Raw genomic sequence first — 22,097 nt, 5'->3', positions numbered from 1 at the left:
ATTCGGGCATTTCACTTGCTTGCAAGCAATGAACTGTTGGTCAGAGTAATTCTGTTGGCTGAGCAAAGATACACCCAAGCCCTACCTGCCTGGTCCACATGTAACCACGGTTGTGTGATCACACAGGTAAAGCCTGCTCTCTGAAGACACTGTCAGGATTTCAGAACCAGTGGTAAGAGAGGGGGTGTGGGGGGAGGATGGAAGTTGGTTTGCTCTAGAGGCTACAAGCGCTGTATTTTCTCTTCACTCAGTTAAGAGCTAGCGATAGCAGTCATGGTCATAAAAGTAAGGTGGGATGTAGCCTCTCCCCCTCTTTGAAGAAAATGTTGATCTTTGATCTAGAGACTCCTTTCAAACTAGCTTAGGAGTTTGTCAGAGTCGGAGACTACTGGGTGATGAAGTTTCACCTCCTTGGTTTCCAGTTTTACATGAGGCTGTGAGCACTGGTGACCCCGAGATGGTGTACACCGTTCTTCAACATCGGGACTACCACAACACATCCATGGCCCTTGAAGGAGTTCCTGAGCTGCTCCAGAAGATTCTCGAGGTATCCATAAAAATGTGGCAATGCCATAATTTGAGTTAAATGCTGACAACATAGCTGGAGACATGGTTAGACATCCACTTGTACCTTCCTAAGAGTTTAATGAATTGTAAATACAATACGTTTAGTAGCAAAGAGCATTATTCCTTATCTATTAGACGTATGAGGTCTTTCACCGATTACGTTTCTATGTCCCTAGACCTATCCTTTTAAGTGCTGCTTAAAAACTATAACTTAAGACAAATAGACATCAAACAATTTGTCTAGGTGCCTGTTTTCTTAACAGTGGCCTTCTGAACATAGGTCTTTTTTTTTTTTTTTTTTGGTTAAAGATTTTTATTTATTTATTGGAGAGAGAGAGAGCATGAGAGGGGAGAGAGTCAGAGGGAGAAGCAGACTCCCTGCTGAGCAGGGACCCCGATGTGGGACTTGATCCCGGGACTCCAGGATCATGACCCGAGCTGAAGGCAGTCGCTTAACCAACTGAGCCACCCAGGCACCCCCGTAGGTCATCTTTTTTTTTGAGAGACAGTGCACACATGCAAGTGAGGGCAGGGGGGTGGGGGATGGGCAGAGAGAGAGAATCTTCAGCAGGCTCCACACCCAGCGTGAAGCCTGAGACAGGGCTCAATCTCACCCAGAGATCATGACCTGAGCCGAAATCAAGAGTCGGACACTTTACCCAACTGAGCCACCCAGGTGCCCCTGAGCACAGGTCATCTTGAGGAAATGATGATGAGCATTGGTTACTGTACAGAGATTTCCAGGGCCTGCTGAGGCTCCGAAGTGTGTATGCACCTTCTCCTTGCCACTTGTGTTGACTCTAGCCGTTAGCATTTCGTGACTTCTCATCCATTGGCTTAGTTTATTTACAGCCATTGGCTTTGGGCCAGTGAAGACAGTTATCTATCTGTGAATTAAAGTGTATGGACTCTGTGACACTTGGAGTCATTTTTATGAAAATTTACTTATGGGGTGCCTGGGTGGCTCAGTCGTTAAGCATCTGCCTTCGGCTCAGGTCATGATCCCGGGGTTCTGGGATCGAGCCCTGGCATCGGGCTCCCTGCTCCATGGGAAGCCTGCTTCTCCCTCTCCCACTCCACCTGCTTGTGTTCCCTCTCTCGCTGTCTCTCTCTCTGTCAAAAAATAAATAAAATCTATAAAAAAAAAAAAAAGAAAATTTACTTGTAGGCTCATGGACTATTTTGCATGATGGTTGCCATTCTCCAGAAAGTCTCTGTTACCTGCAAGAACCATCTTATGAGCCAATCATGCAATGTTCTCAGGGCCGCAGGAGACAAGAAAGTACCATGCTTCAATTTTCTTGTCATTTATTCTTAAGCACATAAGTGAGCTTCCCAAAATATCTCCAAAGATATTTCCTAGATAAATCCACTTTACACTTCCGTCAACATGTTTCTTGAGAAAAATTAACGGCTCTATTGAGAAAAGGAACAACTTTGCTGTAAGACAATCACTGCTCATTATCTGAGCACTCTTTTTAAAAAATGTATTTCTCTGACGCTCAAGCAAAATCAGTCCTGGAGGTACTCATTTTTCATGTACTACATGAAACCTTCCAGGAAATATGAAATAGTTGTATGCGTTGCTTTTAAGCAGTGTTGTGTGTGTGCAAAAGATCAAGTGGATTTCTTGTTTTCTTATCTAACTTACTGGAGGAGGAAAACACATTTGCCCACTTGGCAAAACAGAAGCTGACTTAACGTGGGGTCATTCTTCCTTTAAAAAATCCCATGTAGGGGCACCTAGGTGGCTTAGATGGTTAAACGTCTGCCTTCAGCTCAGGTCACAATCCCAGGACGTCCTGGGATCAAGCCCCGCATCGGGCTCCCTGCTCCGCGGGAAGCCTGCTTCTCCCCCTCCCACTCCCCCTGCTTGTGTTCCCTCTCTCGCTGGGTCTCTCTCTGTCAAATAAATAAATAAAATCTTAAAAAAAAAAAAAAAAATCCCATGTAAAGGATTTCCGTTTTTTACCTGTATTGATCCATAGCAGTAAACTGCATCGGGTTGTCTTGTCCACTTGAAGTTAGACACAGCCTATGAATGACCTGTGTGCCCAGTGGCACCAGATGCTGTTGCTGACGTTTTGTCTTTCAACATTTTCTCCTTAAAACAAGCCCCCCTTTCTTATCTGCTGCCCCTTAGAGAGCCTTTTGTCCATCACTGGAATCCTGGTTTTATTCTCGGGTAGATTCTTGGTCTTCCTTTCCTGTGCTTCTGTAAAAACCACGAGAAAGCCATGGCAGGGGGTGGGGGGAGGCAGGGAACAGAACAACACCTGGAATTTCTAGTATTTCTCTTATTGGATGGTAACTGTTGGATTTCTTAAGTAGCTCTCCAAGAACCTTCCGTAAGAATTTGGGGCAGGTCGGAAAGTCGTCCTAAACAGGGCTGCTCTCATGGTGTAAACTTTTATAAAGTCAAATTCTAAAAGTTGAAGAGGAAAATAAGGGCAAAAGTCTGTTAACTGGAGGGAACATCAACTTCCTGGGGAGGTGATGTCTGGCAGCCTCTTCTGGTTTCGAGGTCCAGTAAATATGAAGCACTTCCAGCACACAAAACCTGTTACAGTCGAGCTCCCCCATAGAATAGATGGAATTGATGTTCCTTTCTTTTTGTTCAGAATAGCCTGTTACCCACATTGCATGGTGGTGCCTAGGCCCATCTTCCAGGCTAATCTTTCTGCTACTGTTAGGAACCAGACTGTGTCCTAAATCAGATTTGATTTTATCCCTCTCTAACCTTGTTGCTCTCAGTTAACTTTATTAACTGTCTAGACATATTTTATATCGAGATAAAATAACAGCCTACATATAAAATAAACATTTACTTTGATGGGTTTGCATTTTATGTTTCTTATTTTCTGTGTTCTTTCCTTCTCCTCCCCCTTTAAAGCCTTATTAACCCTTACCATGTTTGTGTTCAGTTAATAGTGCTAAGGGTCATTTACTTTAAATCTTTGTCCTTCAGGCTCCGGATTTCTATGTGCAGATGAAATGGGAATTCACCAGCTGGGGTGAGTGGCTCTGGGCTTGTAATTTATTTGTTTCCAAATTTACTGAGCCTGAATATAAGTTTATTTTTCCTTTATGAAAACTGAATATATATATATTTTTTTAATCTAAGAATTGCATAGAAAAGAATAAGGAAAAACAATCACCTATAATCCCACTTAAGCACAACTACTGTTAATGCTTTGGATATTTTCCTTCTAGTTTTTTCCTCCGTGTATAGAGAATTTTCTCCCGAGCATCTGTAAAGAGAATATATAGACAATTTCATCTCCTCCTTTTGTCACTTAGAGCTGATACCTGTCCATATTATTAGTTTTATTTATTTTTTTATTTTTATTTTTTTTTTATTAGTTTTTTTTAAAACATCACCTTAAAGGGCTAAAATTTTAGTAAGTAGATTTACCATAATTTATTCCTCATTTCCTTATGTGGTTCAACTTGCTTCGTTTAAACTTGTTATTTTAAGGAAGAAGATGAGACAAATGTCGGGATAGCTTGGTATTTTACAAAATGGATGTATTTCTCTAAAATCTTCTGTAAGGCAAATCGACTGACAGTAATTTTCATAGATGTTCCAATTTTATTTCTTGTAGATCAGTTAATGACAGCTCTTAATTCCCAGGTTCCCAGCCATTTCACTCCGACTTCTCTGTCAGGCAAGAAGTCATATTTGTAACGAAACATTTAAATGAAGTAAAAAGTATGTAACAGAAGAGAACTATTATTAGGTTTTTTTATTTATTTATTTTATTTTATTTTTTTTTATTAGTTTTTTTTAAAACATCACCTTAAAGGGCTAAAATTTTAGTAAGTAGATTTACCATAATTTATTCCTCATTTCCTTATGTGGTTCAACTTGCTTCGTTTAAACTTGTTATTTTAAGGAAGAAGATGAGACACATGTCGGGATAGCTTGGTATTTTACAAAATGGATGTATTTCTCTAAAATCTTCTGTAAGGCAAATCGACTGACAGTAATTTTCATAGATGTTCCAATTTTATTTCTTGTAGATCAGTTAATGACAGCTCTTAATTCCCAGGTTCCCAGCCATTTCACTCCGACTTCTCTGTCAGGCAAGAAGTCATATTTGTAACGAAACATTTAAATGAAGTAAAAAGTATGTAACAGAAGAGAACTTCAGGTTCTTCTGGGAACCTTACGAGTTCTTTTCCAACGCCAATATACGCAGGTGAAGCAGCCACAGATCTTAGCTGCTTTAGGTCTCATATTTTGAAGGGTGGATGTGGCAATGTGGCAGGCAGGCCATGGCCACGTGGCGGGAGCAGCAGATGTGAGCGAGAAGTCCAGACGGACACGCTCCAAAGCCCTGATGGTGGTCGACGGTCACAGAGAGAGGTTCAGTTTTGGGATTAAGACTATCCTTGGGAGAGTCATTTAGAGTTTTCTCTGGACGAGACATACACCTGCACTTTTATAAAGAGCTATAGAACAGAAGGTCCACTTTTATTTTTTAGAAGTGACTTCCTGGATCCTCAGTGTGGGAGCCAAGCCCAATTCTGTCCGATGGTCACGGTCATGCCACTGCTCTTCTTTTATTAAGTCCCACTCCTGATTTCCTGGGCCTGCATGTTCTGCTTGGCCCTCAGGTTTTTTCTCAGTAGTACGTTTCTCTTCTCTAGTGCCCTTGGTTTCTAGAATATGCCCGAATGACGTCTGTCGCATTTGGAAAAGTGGTGCCAAACTACGTGTGGATATCACATTGCTGGGATTTGAGAACATGAGCTGGATAAGAGGGAGGCGTAGTTTTATATTTAAGGGAGAAGGTGAGTGATTATATTCTGTTTTCAAGTTACACAGTGATTTTTAACCATCAAAATGTGTTCGCATTCTTATACTTTATATAAGTATAATACTTTATCTGATCCTCTCTGGGGCTTTTTTTTTTTTTTTTTTCTTTTCCTTTTTTGGTTATTGTTAACTTTTCAGCTAACAAAATTTTCAGTTAACTTTTCAAAACAAAATTTTTTGTTTTGACGTTTGGGGATCCACAAGATTCCCTAGTCCCAAACCATGGAGCTTTGAGTTTCTGGAAGCTAGAATTGACCCAGTATTGATTGTGGTTGTACTAATATTAGTCAGATTCACACTTACCATATAGTTTAATGTGGTCCTTTCCCCCTGTGAGGCCTAATAGTTTAGAGCAAGAGTCTGGAGGAGTTTTCAGTTCTGTTCCAGATTCTACAAGAAGAAACTTCTGGAGAGGTTTGTGCCTTGATTAACCAGGAGGAAGTGTCTCTGGTCATCTGCCTCTGGGCCTTGCAGAGGCATGGAGAGCTTTTGAGTGTAGGGGAAGTAGAGGCTGTCGGAGCTATTGGCCTGAGTGTTTTTACCTCAGAACACACTGAGCTGGGGGAGTCTGCAGTTCCTCAACTTTATTTCTTTTTTGGATAGTTCTCTTAATTCTCTTGCCTGTTTCATTTACTTACCACCCAACACTGTTACCCTTTTGACATGTGAGCGTTGAGTTTGAGACTCTGTCTTGTATCTCACATTCCTGAGCGTTGAGTTTGAGACTCTGTCTTGTATCTCCTTATATTCCCTCCATAAGCAGGCGTGATCCTCCAAATGGAGGGTGAGAAAAATGGTATTGCCAGCCCAGCATTGTACGTAAACAGTTTACAGTAATTATATAAACCATATATTTTAAAAAGTACACAGATGTATTGCCAATGAAGAAGGCAAATTGTTTTAAATGCCTGCAACTCTGGGGAAGATGGCCTTTGGGCTGTGGAAACTGGCCAGATAATCCCCATGTAAGTAGGTAGTCAATAATCAATAGTCTTTAGGTTTTATCTGATAGCACTTGGCGGGGGGGGGGGGGGGAATGTGAAAGATGATGCATTTTAACTTTTGAGGCTTCCTTGTTTTTGTGTCTTCCTTGCGTGGCGCCTAGTTATGCTCTTGTTTCCATTAACAGACAACCGGGCAGAGCTGATGGAAGTCAACCACGATGACAGAGTGGTCACCACTGAGCACTTTGACCTTTCCCAGGAAATGGAGCGCCTCACTCTGGACTTGATGAAGCCAAAAGGCAGGGAAGTTGAGAGGCGGCTCACAAGCCCAGTCATTAACACCAGCCTCGATACTAAAAATATTGCTTTTGAAAGGTACGCATTTAGGTTCTGCATTTTAACGTCTAATCACTTTACTGCCATCTTTAGTGGCACGTAGATATGAATCGGAAATTACGGGTGGATTGGGATTTTTCTAATGTGGCATAATAAACAGTAGTGGGTTTTAACGTTGCTTTCTGTTCTAACCAAGTAGAAGACACAGCTGACATCCTCTTTCATAGATCATTTTTATAGCGTATTGGTTATGTCTTGGAGAAATGTCTTCATATTCTTTTCCTTTCTATTGGATTTTATTTGAATTTTTTGTTTTGACGTTTGGGGATCCACAAGATTCCCTAGTCCCAAACCATGGAGCTTTGAGTTTCTGGAAGCTAGAATTGACCCAGTATTGATTGTGGTTGTACTAATATTAGTCGGATTCACACTTAACCATATAGTTTAATGTGGTCCTTTCCCCCTGTGAGGCCTAATAGTTTAGAGCAAGAGTCTGGAGGAGTTTTCAGTTCTATTCCAGATTCTACAAGAAGAAACTTCTGGAGAGGTTTGTGCCTTGATTAACCAGGAGGAAGTGTCTCTGGTCATCTGCCTCTGGGCCTTGCAGAGGCATGGAGAGCTTTTGAGTGTAGGGGAAGTAGAGGCTGTCGGAGCTATTGGCCTGAGTGTTTTTACCTCAGGACACACTGAGCTGAGGCAGTCTGCAAGAGCCCTGAGTGTTTGCCTAGGATGTCACATCCAGCTCTCTGTAAACCAAAGCAGCATAACCTGAGCTAACGTGGATACATATTATCCTGGATTTAGGCTTTCTTTACTCTTAATGAATATACTGACTTTCCTCTCTTTCTGTTTTCTTTGTTTCCATAAAATTAGTTCTTAAGACTGAGAATTTTCTGTTGAGTCAAACGTAAGACTGAAGTGCCCTTTTCTTCTCATTTAGATAGAGCAGTGGAATTAGGACATCTGTTAGTAGCAGAAGAGAAAACCCAAATACCAGGCAGTGTGGTGTCCTGATAGTGCTGCTGTCTGGGTAGTGGTACCCCTGTGAGGCAGGGTCAGTCCCCCGTCGCCAGCCTTGCCAGGTGATGGCTGTCTACCAGGGACTCTCTGTGGCTTTGCCTGGTAGGGTCTTGGGAAGACCCCTGAAGCTTGGCACATGCCTCTGCAGACAGGGAGAGCACCTTCAGCTAGGTCTCTGCTGCTAAAGCTGGGAATAGAGGAGCCTGCCGTCACCGCTGCGGCCCAGCTGTGGAGACAGGGGTGGGAAGAACTGAGTGCCACTGGCAGGGCCGCTGAATGACTGTGTGGCTTTGGGGAGGTGGCTCGGCCTCTCCGGGTTCCCGTGTCCTTGGAAGAAACAAAGGAATGAATCTCGAGATGACGTTGCGAAAGTCCCCACGACCCTAAGATGTCATGAGAAGAGCTGCTATTCCCTGATTCATTGGCAGAGTTGCTCGAGTCAGTGTTCTTAAGTGTAACTTACAAAAGGGCACGCCAATTACTGGCGGCTGCCCTGCGGAGGATAGATGGTATGTGATGGCACGTTCCATTTGTATGGAGGACTAAGGTGTATTTGGTATTCGTATGGCCACGAGGTCTTCAGAAGGTTCAAGCTAGCCTCCTTTTGCAACTGGCAGTGGGTCTCAGAGACAGGGTTTCTGGTAGACAGCTGCTTTTTATGGTGGTGCTCGGAATTAGATATGCAGTCCGTGAGTTTCTTGTGCATCAAGCAAGGATTGAGCCACTTGAGTGGTAGCAAAGGTGGGCACGCGTCCTTCCTGCTGGAGGGGGGAGTGTGTATTTGATTGAATCGGGAAGGTGTGCTCTCTTGTGATAGTCGTTCTCGCCCATCTCTTTGATCTGTTACGGAGAGCCTGAGGCTTGCTTCCTGCAGGAGTTTTCGGCCTGCCAGTGTGTACCCTCTGGCTGCAGTCTGGGTTTGTCTCTTCTCTGAAAGATTAGGCTCTGCCAGCCTGAAACAGAACATTCCCTGCCACCCTCAGAGCCTTTCTCCGAGTGGCTCAGCAGCCTCCAGGCCACAGCGCTGGCCCAGTGGCTCCTGGTATGGCAGTCTCGGCGGACACGGGCAGAGGTAAAAATGGCAAGAGGGGGAGCTGGTGTCCTCCTGTCATTTTCAGATGCCTCTGCATGTGATGTTAATCAAGGGCCAAGGAGTTATTAGAATTTTGGTTTTAAATTAGGTCGCTGAATTTAATCAGCAAGCTGTCAGAGCGGGGCTGGAAAGGGGGGTGCAGCAGCTAGGGTTGCCAGCTGAGCAGATGCAGAGCAGTGAGCTGCATGGCGGTCTCCAGGGAGAGCCGCGCAGCTCCGTCTCCCCAGCAGGCCCGCAGGATGAAGGAGAGCAGACGGAGTCATCCTTTGGTACCTCGGAAGACTGTGTGCCAGAAAACAGTTCCCTCCCAGGCCAAAATACCAAGTGACTTGGTGAAAGACAAGGAACTGAGGACTGAATCTGTTAACTAAAAGGACTCTCTCGATTTTCAATTATTGATGATTCAAAGGGGACTCTGGTTTATGAATCGGTGGGGACCCTAACCGCTTGCCCCCTGGATTTCGGGTTTGTTTCTGAAATGTGAAGTGGAGATAGCTAGCATCTGGTGTAATCCCTTTAGGGTTTCTCTCTCTCTCCCTCCATGGGTCATGCTGCCTAATTGTGGACGACTAATCGGAAAGGTAAAGTTCTGGTCCCTCCTTTCTCTGATGGGCTGTAACATACACATAAAACCCTGCATACCCCATCTGGACTAATGAAGCTGTCTGGAAACATGAGATGCAAATGACCTGTATCTTCTCTGTGGGTTGGCTAACCTTCCAGTTCCCAGAACTTCCTGTGTGATGCCCTACTTCCCTCTGGGGTCAGGGCAGAAGGCAAGCTGTTGCTCTCTGTGGGGCCAAGTGCAGCAGTCACAGCGGAGCTAGGATGTGATGTCCTAGACAAAAGGGCAGACCAGGCTGGTCAGGGTTCCCCTGTGAGTGGTGGTATTTCCCAGGGTGAGCTGCTTTGAAAATGAACCAGAGCCTCTTGGCCGCTCTGGGCTCTAAATGCATTTCTTCCCAGAAGTACGCTGAGTGGAACAACTGGGTTTTCAGGCACTTTACCAACGCCGTAGCAGCCACCTCAGTGCTGGTCTACTTTAAAAGCAGTTCCACAGACCTGGAATGAATGCCTGGGCTGAAAAACTGCTTTTAACATAAGAACATCCTTTCCTCTGCTGCACCAGACCTGATAAAACATGTGACTCCCAAGCCGTTTTGCAGGCATTAATGGCTTCTCCAAGTGGCTTGCCACAGTGATGAGTTCCTTCCCCACCCGCTCTCTCCTGAGGAGCAGGACGGTCTGTGCCTCGTTGTTCTAAGAATTCCTCGACTGAGATGCGGCCGCTCATGGGGACAGAGCCACTGACGTCCATGCCCACAGTTACAATGATCCAGATAAATGCTCTGACCCAGATGCCACCTCGGGGCGAGCCCTTGGACGCTGGTTCTCTTCACTCGTGTCTTTAGGACAGCTGTCCAGTGAATGTCACCACCTTTGTTGCCGCCCTATGCTGGCAGTTTTTGTACAGAAGCCAAGAACGGAGGCTTTCTATGCCAGGGGTGAGGCCAGTTGATTAATAACTGTGGGAGGGGGTGGGGATCCTTAAGCCATCTGTCACCAAGAGCATCGTTTTGTGGACAATAGGACCATAATCATCAAGTGTCCTTCACCACCTTAAGCTGGGGGAAATAAACTATAAAGGCTGCAGGGATAAATCTGAATGGCATATTGTACATGTAGAAATTTGTGGTGTTCACTTTTTATCAGAACTAAATCCGGATTCTGGGGCTGGAGGACAGATAAAGCAGAAGTTGTTAATGGTTACGAAGCAAAGGTAAAAGGAAACTCTTAAAATAAGATTTAATATAGCTATTTAGCTTCTATGCAAATGAGGAGTCTGTTCAGATTTTTTCATGCCTCTGTGCCATGGAGATGCTCTGGGGAATAAAGTACTGCTTAGCGTCTCTCACTTGGATTTGTATCTTATCTGACGTTCAGAAAATAGAATAGCACGTCCCGAGGAGGTCCCTACGTATGCCAAAGAGAAACAGTGGTGTAGAGAAGTGAGTCCAGGTGCCAGTCGTCCCCATAGCAGTGACTGTTCCTTTAATTCTTTAAGGAGGAAAAGAAAGGATTAGACTCAAACCTGCATGTCGATCTTTTTTATAACCTGAGTGGGTTTAAAGAAAGAAAAAAAAAAAGTAAAGTAGCTTTAATGAGCCTCCATTTTCATAGTCAGCCTAATTGTAACCAGCGGCTTGACAGCCCACTTGCATGACATCAGTGCATTAAGAATACAGTTGTCAGAGTGGAGACAGCTGTCAGTCGGGTCCTCCGGCGTCTTGTCAGCTGGAGCTTCTGCTTGCTGGCTTTTCCATAGCCCTGCAGGCCAGCAGGGATTGCTGGCTCCTGATGCCAGAGCCAGGCACCGCAGGATCCTCTGGTGACCTCTGAGTGGGCAAAGACACTTACATCATGCTCCGCGGGACGCATTTAGACACAGTTGCTCCAGTGCTGTGTGGGTTTCCTCGAGTCTCTCATCATGGGGAATCCACGTATGGCACATACAGTTAATTCTGCTTACCGTGAGATTCGAGCTTCCAGACCCCCACATTCCTCAGGCGGCCTTGAGAACAGAGCCCTGACTCTGGTGGTGAGAATAATTTTTTGTCCGTAGATGGCATAGCTTTTTAAATAGTGACTTGCTGGTTTCCTTTAAGTCTTACACGGGTATAGAGAACCTTGTGTTCATTCTGTTTTCCTTCTGCCCAGCAGATGGCTGTCTAAGTCCTGTTATAAAATCACCATAGATCAGTACAGAAGCCCACAATGCAGCTTTGGGATAGGAATAGCACGATAGGATAGCACGATGGGAATCCAGCTGGGAGACCTAACTATCAGGACCTTTGTTTGAGGGTATTTAGCAACACAAAGGGCAGGCGGGAAGATGCAGCCATCCCTTTTCACTCCTCGGTATTTAAAACTGTCAGAGATGCAAATTAACTGCTGATGCATTTCTAAGTTGATAGCTTGTGTATTTTCTCTCAAGGATCCTAATGATTGTCAACCATTTCTCATCTTTATTTTGCTGCAATTTTCTTTTTTTTCTTTCTTTTTGTTTTTTGGCTTCAGCATTCTTGCTCTTGCTATGCTTATTTTTTGAGTTTTGATTCCCTGTGTCACTGTTTTCTTTTGCACACGTCTCTCAAGGTTTACACAGTAAACAATGTGAGTGTGATAACCAAAATCCGGACAGAACATCTGACCGAGGAAGAAAAAAAGCGATACAAAGGTAATCCTTCCTCTTTTGTTTAGCCTAGAAAGAGAGACACTTTGTTGGCTTCGTTAAGTTTGGGGGTGAATGTGGTCAGGTCAGGCTCATCCTAACCCTAACTTCCTTTTTACAAAAATGTCCTTAGTCTGGCCCATTCTTGAAGGTGTTACCCATAGTTGGCTTCAACTGGAATTAAAGCCATGCAGGAGGGGTTTGTTTTTGTCTTCTGAAGAACAATTGCTGGATCTGACCAAAAAAGTAGATAAGGGTATTGGAGAGTAGTTCTCGCTAGAATGAGCGATTGAGTCCAAACTCGCACCATGAAAGATCTGGACAGAACCTGGGCTCTGAGCCCACACACTGCCAATACGTGGTGGTTATATCTCAGCCCCACCAGTGGCCAGTTGTGTGGTCTTAAGTTACCTACCCTCTGTGGCTCAGGTTCATCAGCAGTGAAATGGCAATGCTCGGGAGGATGGGATGAGTTGCCGCATGCTAACTAACCTTTGGTAGCTTCCCACAGAGTGCGGCAAGCATGTGGTCATTGCTGGCCACCTCCACCACCACCACCGCTGTTACTAGGACTCCGTTTTGGCAGATGAGGACTCTGTGGCCCCCCCAGGCTCACTCCCAAACCCCAACTCTTTCTGCTTTAGTTCTTGTAACTGTTGCTCATCTAGGTTAGAAACCCTAATAAAAAATATCCTATAAGGGTAAATTAGCTGATGGTTATTGTAGATGATTTTACCAGTCTGCCCATAAATGGACTTCCTAATGTAGGTAGCTGGGATCCAGAACTTTAAAATAGGATGAGAATCTCTTTCTGCAGTCACAAGTAAGGTATAATGTTAGACATTAAACTTTCTACCCCCCCCCCCTCTGTAGCAGACAGGAACCCACTGGAATCTTTGCTGGGAACTGTGGAACACCAGTTTGGTGCTCAAGGGGTAAGTGGAAGCAGCGAGCTCTCACGTTCCAGAAAGGACATGACTTTTCTGTGCTGTGATGGCATTTACTGAATCTGACCAGGCCTCTCTGTCTGCAAGGCTGAAGAGCACTCCCAAGCTGAAATCTGAGATACTCTTTTGGAAGAGAAACAGATGAATCTTACAAATAAAGATTTTAGAGGAGGGTCGTGACTATGGAAATCAGGTGCTTTCTCTCTCATCTGTAAACTTAAAAAGGATTCAGGACTTTCTATTTTAACCGAGCACCTTAACATTTTCTTACTTGATCCTTACGAGAACTACGTGGAGTTAGTATAATGGCTGTCAGAGGGTCAGAAAAATAAGATTCCCTTTCCAGTGTCCCGAGCGAGAGCCTGACAGAGCTGGAACATGAACTCCAGGTCTCCCAGATCTTAGGTGCTTTCAGCTCTCTCTTTTTTTCTTTTTTACAGTCAGGAGATAGAAATGCTAAAGAGAGTGGAGAAATGTTTGACCTGGACAGACCCTTTAGGTTTCCTGTGTCCTTTCCTCACACCTTTGTAGATTTTCTTGTTCTGTACAGTAACTTGGTTAAAGAAAAGGCGGAGGAGGGTGATGACTAGAACTTCCCGACCTGTAGCTGGTTAACACGTCCACCTTAGAGGCTGAGTGCTGTAGGCCTCCACTGCGAACACCACTTGGCATTTCTGATTGCCCTGAGCTCTGGTTCGGCAGGACCTCACCACGGAACGTGCCTCTGCCAACAACCCCACGGCCATCACGCCTGAGGAGTACTTTAATGAAGAGTTTGATCTGAAGGACCGGGACATTGGAAGGCCGAAAGAGCTGACGATTAGAACGCAAAAGTAAGGGCCTCGTGGCCACACAGACTCGTTTCAGAAGTTGTGCTGTTTCTTGGGATCGTGTTGTCATTTTTCTGTCCCTTTCCTTTAAACATAATTTGGAAGTTACTTTAGCTGAGAAAAGCAAATAGCAGATTGCCCACTTTCTTCTTAGCCCTTCTCCAAATGGAGTTGAGATGGGATATAAGAATTCCTTGTATTTTTTACTGCCAGCAAGCTTCCGCTGATCCAGTGGCATGATTCACCAGCTATCAATTCCTTCACGCTTGCTGTCAATTCCGGCTGCTGCAGGGGGAGGTCAGCGTGCAGGGCATTTCTCCTGATGGCCAGATCGCATGGTCATCTGAATTCACGGGTCTAGTCCCTTCCCCGCTCCACATTAAGAGAAGTACGGTGGCTGGGAAGGCTGCAGTAAGGAGGCTAGTGCCGTCTAGCCGGCCGCATAGGAGTCCTTCAGTTTCCCTGTCTGGGGGCAACGGCCTCACTCTTGTCTTGGTCCATCTTGCAGGTTTAAAGCGACGCTGTGGATGTGTGAGGACTTCCCACTCTCTCTTGTGGAGCAAGTCATTCCCATCATTGACCTCATGGCCCGAACCAGCGCTCATTTTGCACGGCTGAGAGATTTCATCAAACTGGAATTCCCACCAGGATTTCCTGTCAAAATAGGTACTGTCTGCTAAACCACAGGAGCACCTGTAGGTTCTGCCCGTTTCTATGGGTGACAGAATGTGCTTCAGGGCACTGGAACATTTTTTTTTTTTTAAGATTTTATTTATTTGAGAGAGAGCAAGAGAGAGCACAAGCAGGGGGCGGGGAGAGGGAGAAGCAGGCTTCCCGCTGAGCAAGGAGCTCGATGTGGGGCTCGATCCCAGGATTCTAGAATCATGACCTGAGCCAAAGGCAGACGCTTAACCTACTGAGCTACCCAGGTGCCCTGGCACTGGAACATTTTAGGCAAAAGTAGCAGATAGTAGATATAATGGAGGAGGTCACAATGATCCTCTAGCTTAATATGGTTTTTTAAAGAAGTGTTGTTGGGGTGCCTGGGTGGCTCAGTCGGTTGAGTGTCTGCCTTTGGCTCAGATCATGATGCCAGGGTCCTGGGATCAAGCCCCACATCGGGCTCTCTGCTTAGAGGGGAGCCTGCTTCTCCCTCTCCTCCCCGCTTGTGCTTTCTCTCTCTAGCTCTTACTCTCTCAAATTAATAAATCTATAAAAGAAAAAGAAAGAAGTGCTGTGGTTTTTGGTTCACTTTCCATATCAAAATTAAGAGATCCCCCAATCATCAGTTCTATTTACAAATGGTGCTAACAGATGTAAAAAGGCATAAAAATGTGACACATTCATTGTTTTCATGTCAAACTTAAGCAACAGATTAGATTGTTTTTGAGGAAGACCACTGACACCTTCTTTGATATGTAAGTATGTTTTAGGGCCTGCATGTTTTAGGGAATGCATAATCCCATACACAATACATAGAACTTGTCAGGAATTTAGAATTTGTATAGTTGCATATTTGCAACACATTTTTCAGTGTAGACTTGATCACTTATTCACTGGGATCTAGGAATAGCTGCTTAACCTCTCTGAATCTCAGTTTTCCCATCTGTATATTGGGCAGGATAGTTACGTTAATGTATTTGACATGGTACTAGCACAGTAGGCACTCAGTAAACGGTGGCTATTCTTGTAAAGTTCATTTATAAAAGCTTTTATTTTGTTAGAAATTCCCTTGTTTCATGTCTTAAATGCACGGATTACATTTGGAAATGTTAACGGCTGTAGCACTGCTGAAGAAACTGGATCTCAAAACGTGGAAGGGACCCAGGCTGATTCAGGTAAAAAAAAAAAAAAAAGTTGGGCTTTGTGGTTTAAAAACACACACACACACATATCCAGTTAATATACTAATTATTCAGTTTGACATTGGATTATCTTATGAAGTAGATCTCTGCACTGAATGAAAGAAAATTTTAGATTTTGTTTAGGGTCAGTGTAAAAACAGCCTGTAGAATATGACCCCACTTGTATTAAAAGAAAAATGGCATAGTTTTAAAAACCAACTTTATTGAGGTGTACTGAATATACAATAAAATGCTCTTGCTTTAAGTGCGATAGTTCAGTGCGTTTCGACAAATGTGTGTACCCATGTAACCACCACCACAATCAAGATGTAGAGCATTTCTATCACCCCACAAAATTTCCTCAGGCTCCCTTGCCATCCATCCAGATTATCTTGTGGATGCTACTCTAAGTGGATTATTTACTTACTTTCCCGTTACTCCTTGGTAATATATAGAAATATAACTGAATTTTTTTTAGTTGTTTGTTTTACTGTGGTAAAATGCTGTTCTGTATCTTGGACTAGTTGAAGGATACACAGGCATTTATTTGTTTTATTATTATTATTTTTAAAGATTTTATTTATTTGACAGAGAGAGACATAGCGAGAGAGGGAACACAAGCAGGGGGACTGGCAGAGGGAGAAGCAGGCTTCCCACAGAGCAGGGAGCCCGATGTGGGGCTCGATCCCAGGACCCTGGGATCATGACCTGAGCTGAAGTCAGATGCCCAGCGACTGAGCTACCCAGGCGCCCCGTGTTGTATTATTATTTTTTGAGAGAGAGGGAAGGGACAGCATGTATGAGCAGGTAGCAGGGAGGGATAGAGGGAGAGAGAGAATCTCAAGTAGACTCCATGCTGAACACGGAGGCCGACGTAGGGCTCAATGCAGAACTTGATTCCATGACCCCAAGATCATGACCTGAGCCGAAACCAAGAGCCGGATGCCCAACCGACTGAGCCACCCAGATGCCCCCTTTTGTTATCATTTTTTTTTTATTTAATTTACAGACATCTTACATACTTTCTTTTACGTGTTTACTGTATTTCATAATAAAAAAGGGAAAAATACAAAGAGACCTTGGTGTGACTGTGTACCTACATCGCATTTCTCAAAAGACATATAAGGAAATACTGGTTACCTCTGGACTTTGGAGATAAGAGAAAGGGTGTAGGGAGAGAGACATCTTTATTTTTTTATGACCATGAGTTAATTTTATTATTAAAAAAACAAAAACAAAAAAAACCCCAAGACCAAAAGAAAAAGGCAATATTTTGGTACCTTTCTCTGTCAAGGTTATTGGTCCTCAAAATCTCTCTCACATAGTAGCAAACCTTGATTTTAATCATTTTAATCCTTTTGTTTTTTAATCGAACAAATTTTTATAAATTTTAAATTCTAAGTTTGAAGTGGAAATTTATTTTGCTGATTCCGGCACCGGACTGTTACCTTTTGTGTTTCAGCTTCCCAGGTGGCAAACTTTGAGGTGGATCAGTCTGTATTTGAAATTCCAGACTCTTACCACGTTCAAGATGATGGCAGAAATGTGCACTTACAAGACGAAGATTATGAGATAATGCAGTTTGCCATCCAGCAGAGTTTACTGGAGTCCAGCAGGAGCCAGGTGCACTTGGCGGGAGAGACGGCAGGGCATGGGAGGGTTCAAGTTGTAGCTGACTTGTGAGACTCACTGTACATCACAAGTTGGGCATATTCACAGTGTTTACAGAGATTCTGTTTTCTGCACCTGGTCTTTCGCAAAAGCTTATGTGACACCATGTGCACAGCCCCAGTCAGCATCATTCACAGGATGTCTCCCAACAGACTTTCCTTCTCCTTAGTTCACCTACGCAGCCCACAATCACGTATATTTTGGAGCAGGCTGTCTGATTTGCCAGTACTGAAATCGTAGGTCCACGCTAGCGTACACCATCCTGTTTTTTTCTAGAATATTGTCCACGTGTCGGTCGTCTTGTAAGAAGGCATGTGGATTTGAATCCCAGCTTCCTCCCAAAGGAAAACCAGTCACTGTGTTATGGTTGCTCAGTGAGTGATGAAAATGGTGGTTGATACTCTGTTAAGTTAGTTTTTTACTCCTGTGTTTTATTCTGTTGCAAGGGGTGTAGTCCCAAACTGTCAGAGTCTCGAGCTAAGGGTAGAGCTAAGGGTAGGGCAGACCAGGGTAGGAACAGCTGCCCTTGGTCTCCTCAGGTGGTTCTTCCTCCAGGTGTCACCTGCCTGGGACAGTGCAGTGCAGAGCCTGAGCTCCTCCTCCCCCAGCGTCACCTCCTTCCATCCCCGCCCTCCTGTGGCTTCCTGATTCTGCTGGGGTGGGGGTTCTTTCTGTGTCCCCACCTTTTGGTGTCCTGGGCTCTGCTGTTTGTTCCTTGGTTTCTTGTTTCCTTCCATCGCTCATTCAGCACATGTTTGCAGAGTGGGGATTCTTTGGTGAAGCAGCCCCAGCCCCTGCACTCACAGGCCCCCTAAGCTTTGAGAGTGGTACCCACACTCCTGCTCATGGGCTACCAAGCTCAGGTTTTGGGCATTCTGGTTTTGTTCTTGAGACTCTGAGGTTGGACAACGTGCGCCCTTCCCCTCCATTCCCCATCGATCCATTCTTTATGGGTTTTTTTTTTTTTTTTTTTTTAAGATTTTATTTGAGAAAGAGAGAGTGAGAGAGAGCATGAGAGGGGAGAGGGTCAGAGGGAGAAGCAGACTCCCCACTGAGCGGGGAGCCTGATGTGGGACTCGATCCTGGGACTGCAGGATCACGACCTGAGCTGAAGGCAGTTGCTTAACCAACTGAGCCACCCAGCCGCCCTCGATCCATTCTTTGAACGATTCAGTTTTCTGAAGCTGCTGGGCCAAGGGCCGCACCCAGAGCCAGCATATTCCCTTTGGGAAAAGCCCAGCTCCCGGACCTCATTGTCCCTCCAGGGCGTCTTCCTGCCCCTTCTGTAAGTTAGCTTATTCCCCCCACCCCCGATATCTGCGTAAACCTTCCTGACCATAAATTTTGCAAAAGGGAGTGGCCAAAGTCAAAGATGACAAATGTTGAATTATGTATTGTCATCTCGCTTTACAAGAATGACCTCTTGTTCCTTTAAACTTTGCCCAGGGCTGTTTTGGATAGATTCTGTGTCAAGCATGAGAGGCTGTGGCCATTAAGCAGGGTAGTGTACCACATTCTACCTGACATTTAGGTGTCATTTTTGAGATCACCCACGTCCCTATTCATTTTTCATGCGGCGTTATCAGTCACGGACATGGAAACATTTAAAATTTTGTTCTTGCTGCTTTCATCTCCTTATTGGTATGACACCCATTCCTTCCAGCAGGTATTCATGTCCATCATGTTTGTTCTTCGCAGGAACTTTCAGGACCAGCTTCGAATGGAGGGATCAGCCAGACACATGCCTATGACGCTCAGTATGAGAGGTGACTGGCGTGACTCTTAAGGATGAAACTGAGGCCGACACAGGCACTTAGTGTTGATATGGTTGTTGACTAGTTCACAGGCCATTGCCATTGGCAGACAGGCACCCAGTAAATGCTTTTTCAGTGGTCTGATCTTCTACAAAGAATGTATGCTCACACAGGATCTAGATGTCCTCAGTGGGAAAAGTATATACAATTTTAAGAATGAGGAGGCTTTGGGGAACAGATCCGGAGATGAGTAGATTATCTTTTTAAAGGAGGTGGTAAAGACTGCAAAGATGTGTTTTATGGAGTATTTTCAGGTACTCCAGGCGTCTATGAAAGCCTACTGAAGGAGAAGTTAGGTTTTGCTTTAAAACAGATCCAAATCCTGACCCCATCACCTAGCAGCTGGGTGATCCTGGGCAGCTTTGTTCGCCTGTCTGAGCCTCAGGTTTCTCACGTGTACACAGCACCGCGTCTCCAGGGTTACAGGGGATTGAATGGCAACGTGCCTGTGGGGCACGTATAAAGTGCGCGGCATGCTGTGCTCTCGGGAGGCAGTTAAATGTAGATGCTGCCGCCGCCCTGATGATGCTGGTCATCGGTTTCTTTCTGCCGCTTTTCCCCGCACAGGGCCATCCAGGAGAGCCTCCTCACCAGCTCAGAAGGCCTGGGCCCCGGCGCCTTGAGTGAGACGAGCCGTTTTGATAGCGACTTGCAGCTGGCCATGGAGCTCTCTGCCAAAGAGCTGGAGGAGCGGGAGCTCCGGCTCCGGGAGGAGGAGGAGGAGCTCCAGCAAGTCTTACAGCTGTCTCTCACGGAGAAATAGACCTTCCTGTTCACGGGCTGCACAAAGCAGAGGTTCTGGGCTGCACTGAAGTGCGGCATCGCCAGTGCCCCGGGGCTGAGGGACTGCACCTCGCATGGATGCGGCCCACGGCAGCTGCCCTTCCTTTCCACAGAGGTGCCAGACCAGGGGCTCCCAGGTCCATCCCTGACAACCCCCCCGCCCCGGGTAGGGGCTGGGGACCCACAGGCCCCATCTCCAGGCTAAGGGGAAGACAGCATTGGCACTTTCCATTGGCTGTGTTGGCTTGCAGGTCACATTTTTACTACCAGCTTTAGACAAAAACCCCAACCCCCGCAAGTTTGTAGATTAATTTTTATCAAGGAGTGATAACAAAACAAGTTACTGCAGAGTCAGGGTGCTTTTATATTATGACAGCAGCAGCCTTTGTAGAGCGTGGTTTATGAGAATTTATGAGACACATCTTCACAGTTCACCAAAGAAATGGATAATCTGTGCCGATCTACTTGTTTGTTTTTACCTTTATACAGGATTTCTAGGACACTATCCCTGCTCCTCCTCCATCTCCACCTTATTCCACCCCTCCCACCCCTCCCACCCCCAGCCAGAGTTCAAGAGGAGACATATAAACGCTATGTTTTAGATTAGACTTAACTATTTGCAGCATCACGTTAGGATATACAAATGACCACGGATGTTGCCTTAGCCTTAAAAATTACCAGTAGTTTTAAAACCACCTCACTCCACGCTGAGGGGTCTGATTTGAATTTCTAAAGGCACTTCCTTTGAGAGCAGGATCCTCTAGGCTAAATCCAAGGCAGCTAATCCTGGCCCCAAAGGAGCAGTGAGGAGAGCCTGAGGCTTGTTCTTGAAGGGGGCAAGCTGGCCAAAACATCGGACAGCACAGAACCAAACCAAGTGTGTTCCGCGCCCTCCCTAGGGACAGACTGCCATGGGGAGGTCAAGGGAGACCCCACTCCAGGCCTAGGCTCACTAGAGAGGAAGGGGTGGCCTTGCAGTTCGGAAGGGAGCTACGAGCGGAGCTCAATAGCTCCGCATTCAAAAGGGAAAATGAGGATTCCGCATTGCTTTTTAGAGTTCAAATCAACATCTTTCTGGATAAATATATTTTGTAACAGAATCTTTTTATTATTTTTAAAAGATAGAAAAACAACTACTCCCATCAGTAGCAATACAAGGGTATACATTTTCACCAGATTTTCTCAGGCCTTTTTTGGATACCTTTAGTAGTTTAACCAGTTGATCTGACCCTTCTGTAAAGAAGCACCGCACACCACACAGAAGAACCCCGGGGAGGAGAGCTGAGGGGGCCGCACTCTGGCCTGTCTCTTCGTCCCCACAGGCTGCACTGACATAACCCGGTCACAATGGCCTCCTCAGCTCTGCGTTCGTCTCCCCTCTGCTGCGCTGCTTTCAGGATGGGGGAGAGACCGAAACTACGCTGCACTTAGCATTGCTCTTGGTCACAGAGCCCCGTGCTTTGGATGGCCCACAACCACCAGCCGTCTCGGTCACGGTCCCACCCGAACTCCTCCTGCGGCGCACACGAGGCCAGGGTACCGCGGCGTCCCGCGGGGTGCAGACACGCAGCCCGGCGTTCTGTTGGCTCTGCGTTCGCCCCGAGCGAGGACGCGTGCTGGGAAGGGCCGCGGTCCAGCCGCATCGCTTACTGGGGTGAATCACAGTAACATCGGTGTTTGCGTTCCACGGTCCTGCCTCCTGAGGAAGACGACTCCCCGGGAAGTCAGTTAAAAAGGGCCCGATCCTTGTGTCAGTCAGTTGCAGCGTTTTCCATCTATGTGCTCGTTCTCTGAAAATGCCAATAAAGACTGCTTCCCGACAGGGTGCTCGTACAGTAGCCTAGCCAGCCTTTGGGTCTTTTTTCCTTTCCGCGTGGTTTCTTCGGGGGCTCAATGTCCCCACACTTCCTGTTTCGTGTGTGACTGGGACAGGGCAGTGCCTCGCGACACTCGGCGTCCGTTTCAAAGGCGACCTGCTCCTCTCAGCCTGCCCACCCGGGGTCGTACAGTCCGCACGCGCCCCTGCTACTCGTTTCACACGGAAACTGAGAGCCGGCCAGCGCTGGGGCTGCCGGGAGACACTGGTGGTCCTGCAGGAGGTGGGCTGGCTCTTGTGGAGTCCGGGAAGCCACGCCAACATCAGGTCGCTCATGGGACTGAAGATGCTCCCCTCTGAGGCTGAAGTGCTCGGTGA

General features: G+C 45.7%; 1 protein-coding gene across 4 annotated transcripts in view; it reads left to right on the top strand.

The window, feature by feature from the left end:
* Nucleotides 1-21,746, top strand: part of ANKRD13A (ankyrin repeat domain 13A) — a 34,460-nt gene extending 12,714 nt beyond the window's left edge. For 3 of the 4 annotated variants that reach the window (XM_035017178.1, XM_035017180.1, XM_035017181.1), the window contains 13 exons: nucleotides 423-547; nucleotides 3,536-3,581; nucleotides 5,221-5,364; nucleotides 6,519-6,708; nucleotides 10,496-10,562; nucleotides 11,939-12,020; nucleotides 12,888-12,949; nucleotides 13,664-13,794; nucleotides 14,300-14,457; nucleotides 15,516-15,629; nucleotides 17,098-17,258; nucleotides 19,005-19,072; nucleotides 19,688-21,746. In XM_035017178.1, the coding sequence (XP_034873069.1) occupies nucleotides 423-547; nucleotides 3,536-3,581; nucleotides 5,221-5,364; nucleotides 6,519-6,708; nucleotides 10,496-10,562; nucleotides 11,939-12,020; nucleotides 12,888-12,949; nucleotides 13,664-13,794; nucleotides 14,300-14,457; nucleotides 15,516-15,629; nucleotides 17,098-17,258; nucleotides 19,005-19,072; nucleotides 19,688-19,883 (1,544 nt within the window). In that variant the 3' untranslated portion in view covers nucleotides 19,884-21,746. The remainder of the gene's footprint in view (nucleotides 1-422; nucleotides 548-3,535; nucleotides 3,582-5,220; nucleotides 5,365-6,518; nucleotides 6,709-10,495; nucleotides 10,563-11,938; nucleotides 12,021-12,887; nucleotides 12,950-13,663; nucleotides 13,795-14,299; nucleotides 14,458-15,515; nucleotides 15,630-17,097; nucleotides 17,259-19,004; nucleotides 19,073-19,687) is intronic. The other variant, XM_035017179.1, reaches the window with a different exon arrangement.
* Nucleotides 21,747-22,097: the final 351 nt, after the last annotated feature.

The sequence above is a fragment of the Mirounga leonina genome, unplaced genomic scaffold (genome assembly GCF_011800145.1).
Source record: "Mirounga leonina isolate KUSES-001 unplaced genomic scaffold, KU_Mleo_1.0 Mir_171, whole genome shotgun sequence".
Classification (NCBI taxonomy): domain Eukaryota; kingdom Metazoa; phylum Chordata; class Mammalia; order Carnivora; family Phocidae; genus Mirounga; species Mirounga leonina.
Note: the sequence above shows the minus strand (reverse complement) of the source record. Positions and strands in the feature narration are given on the sequence as shown.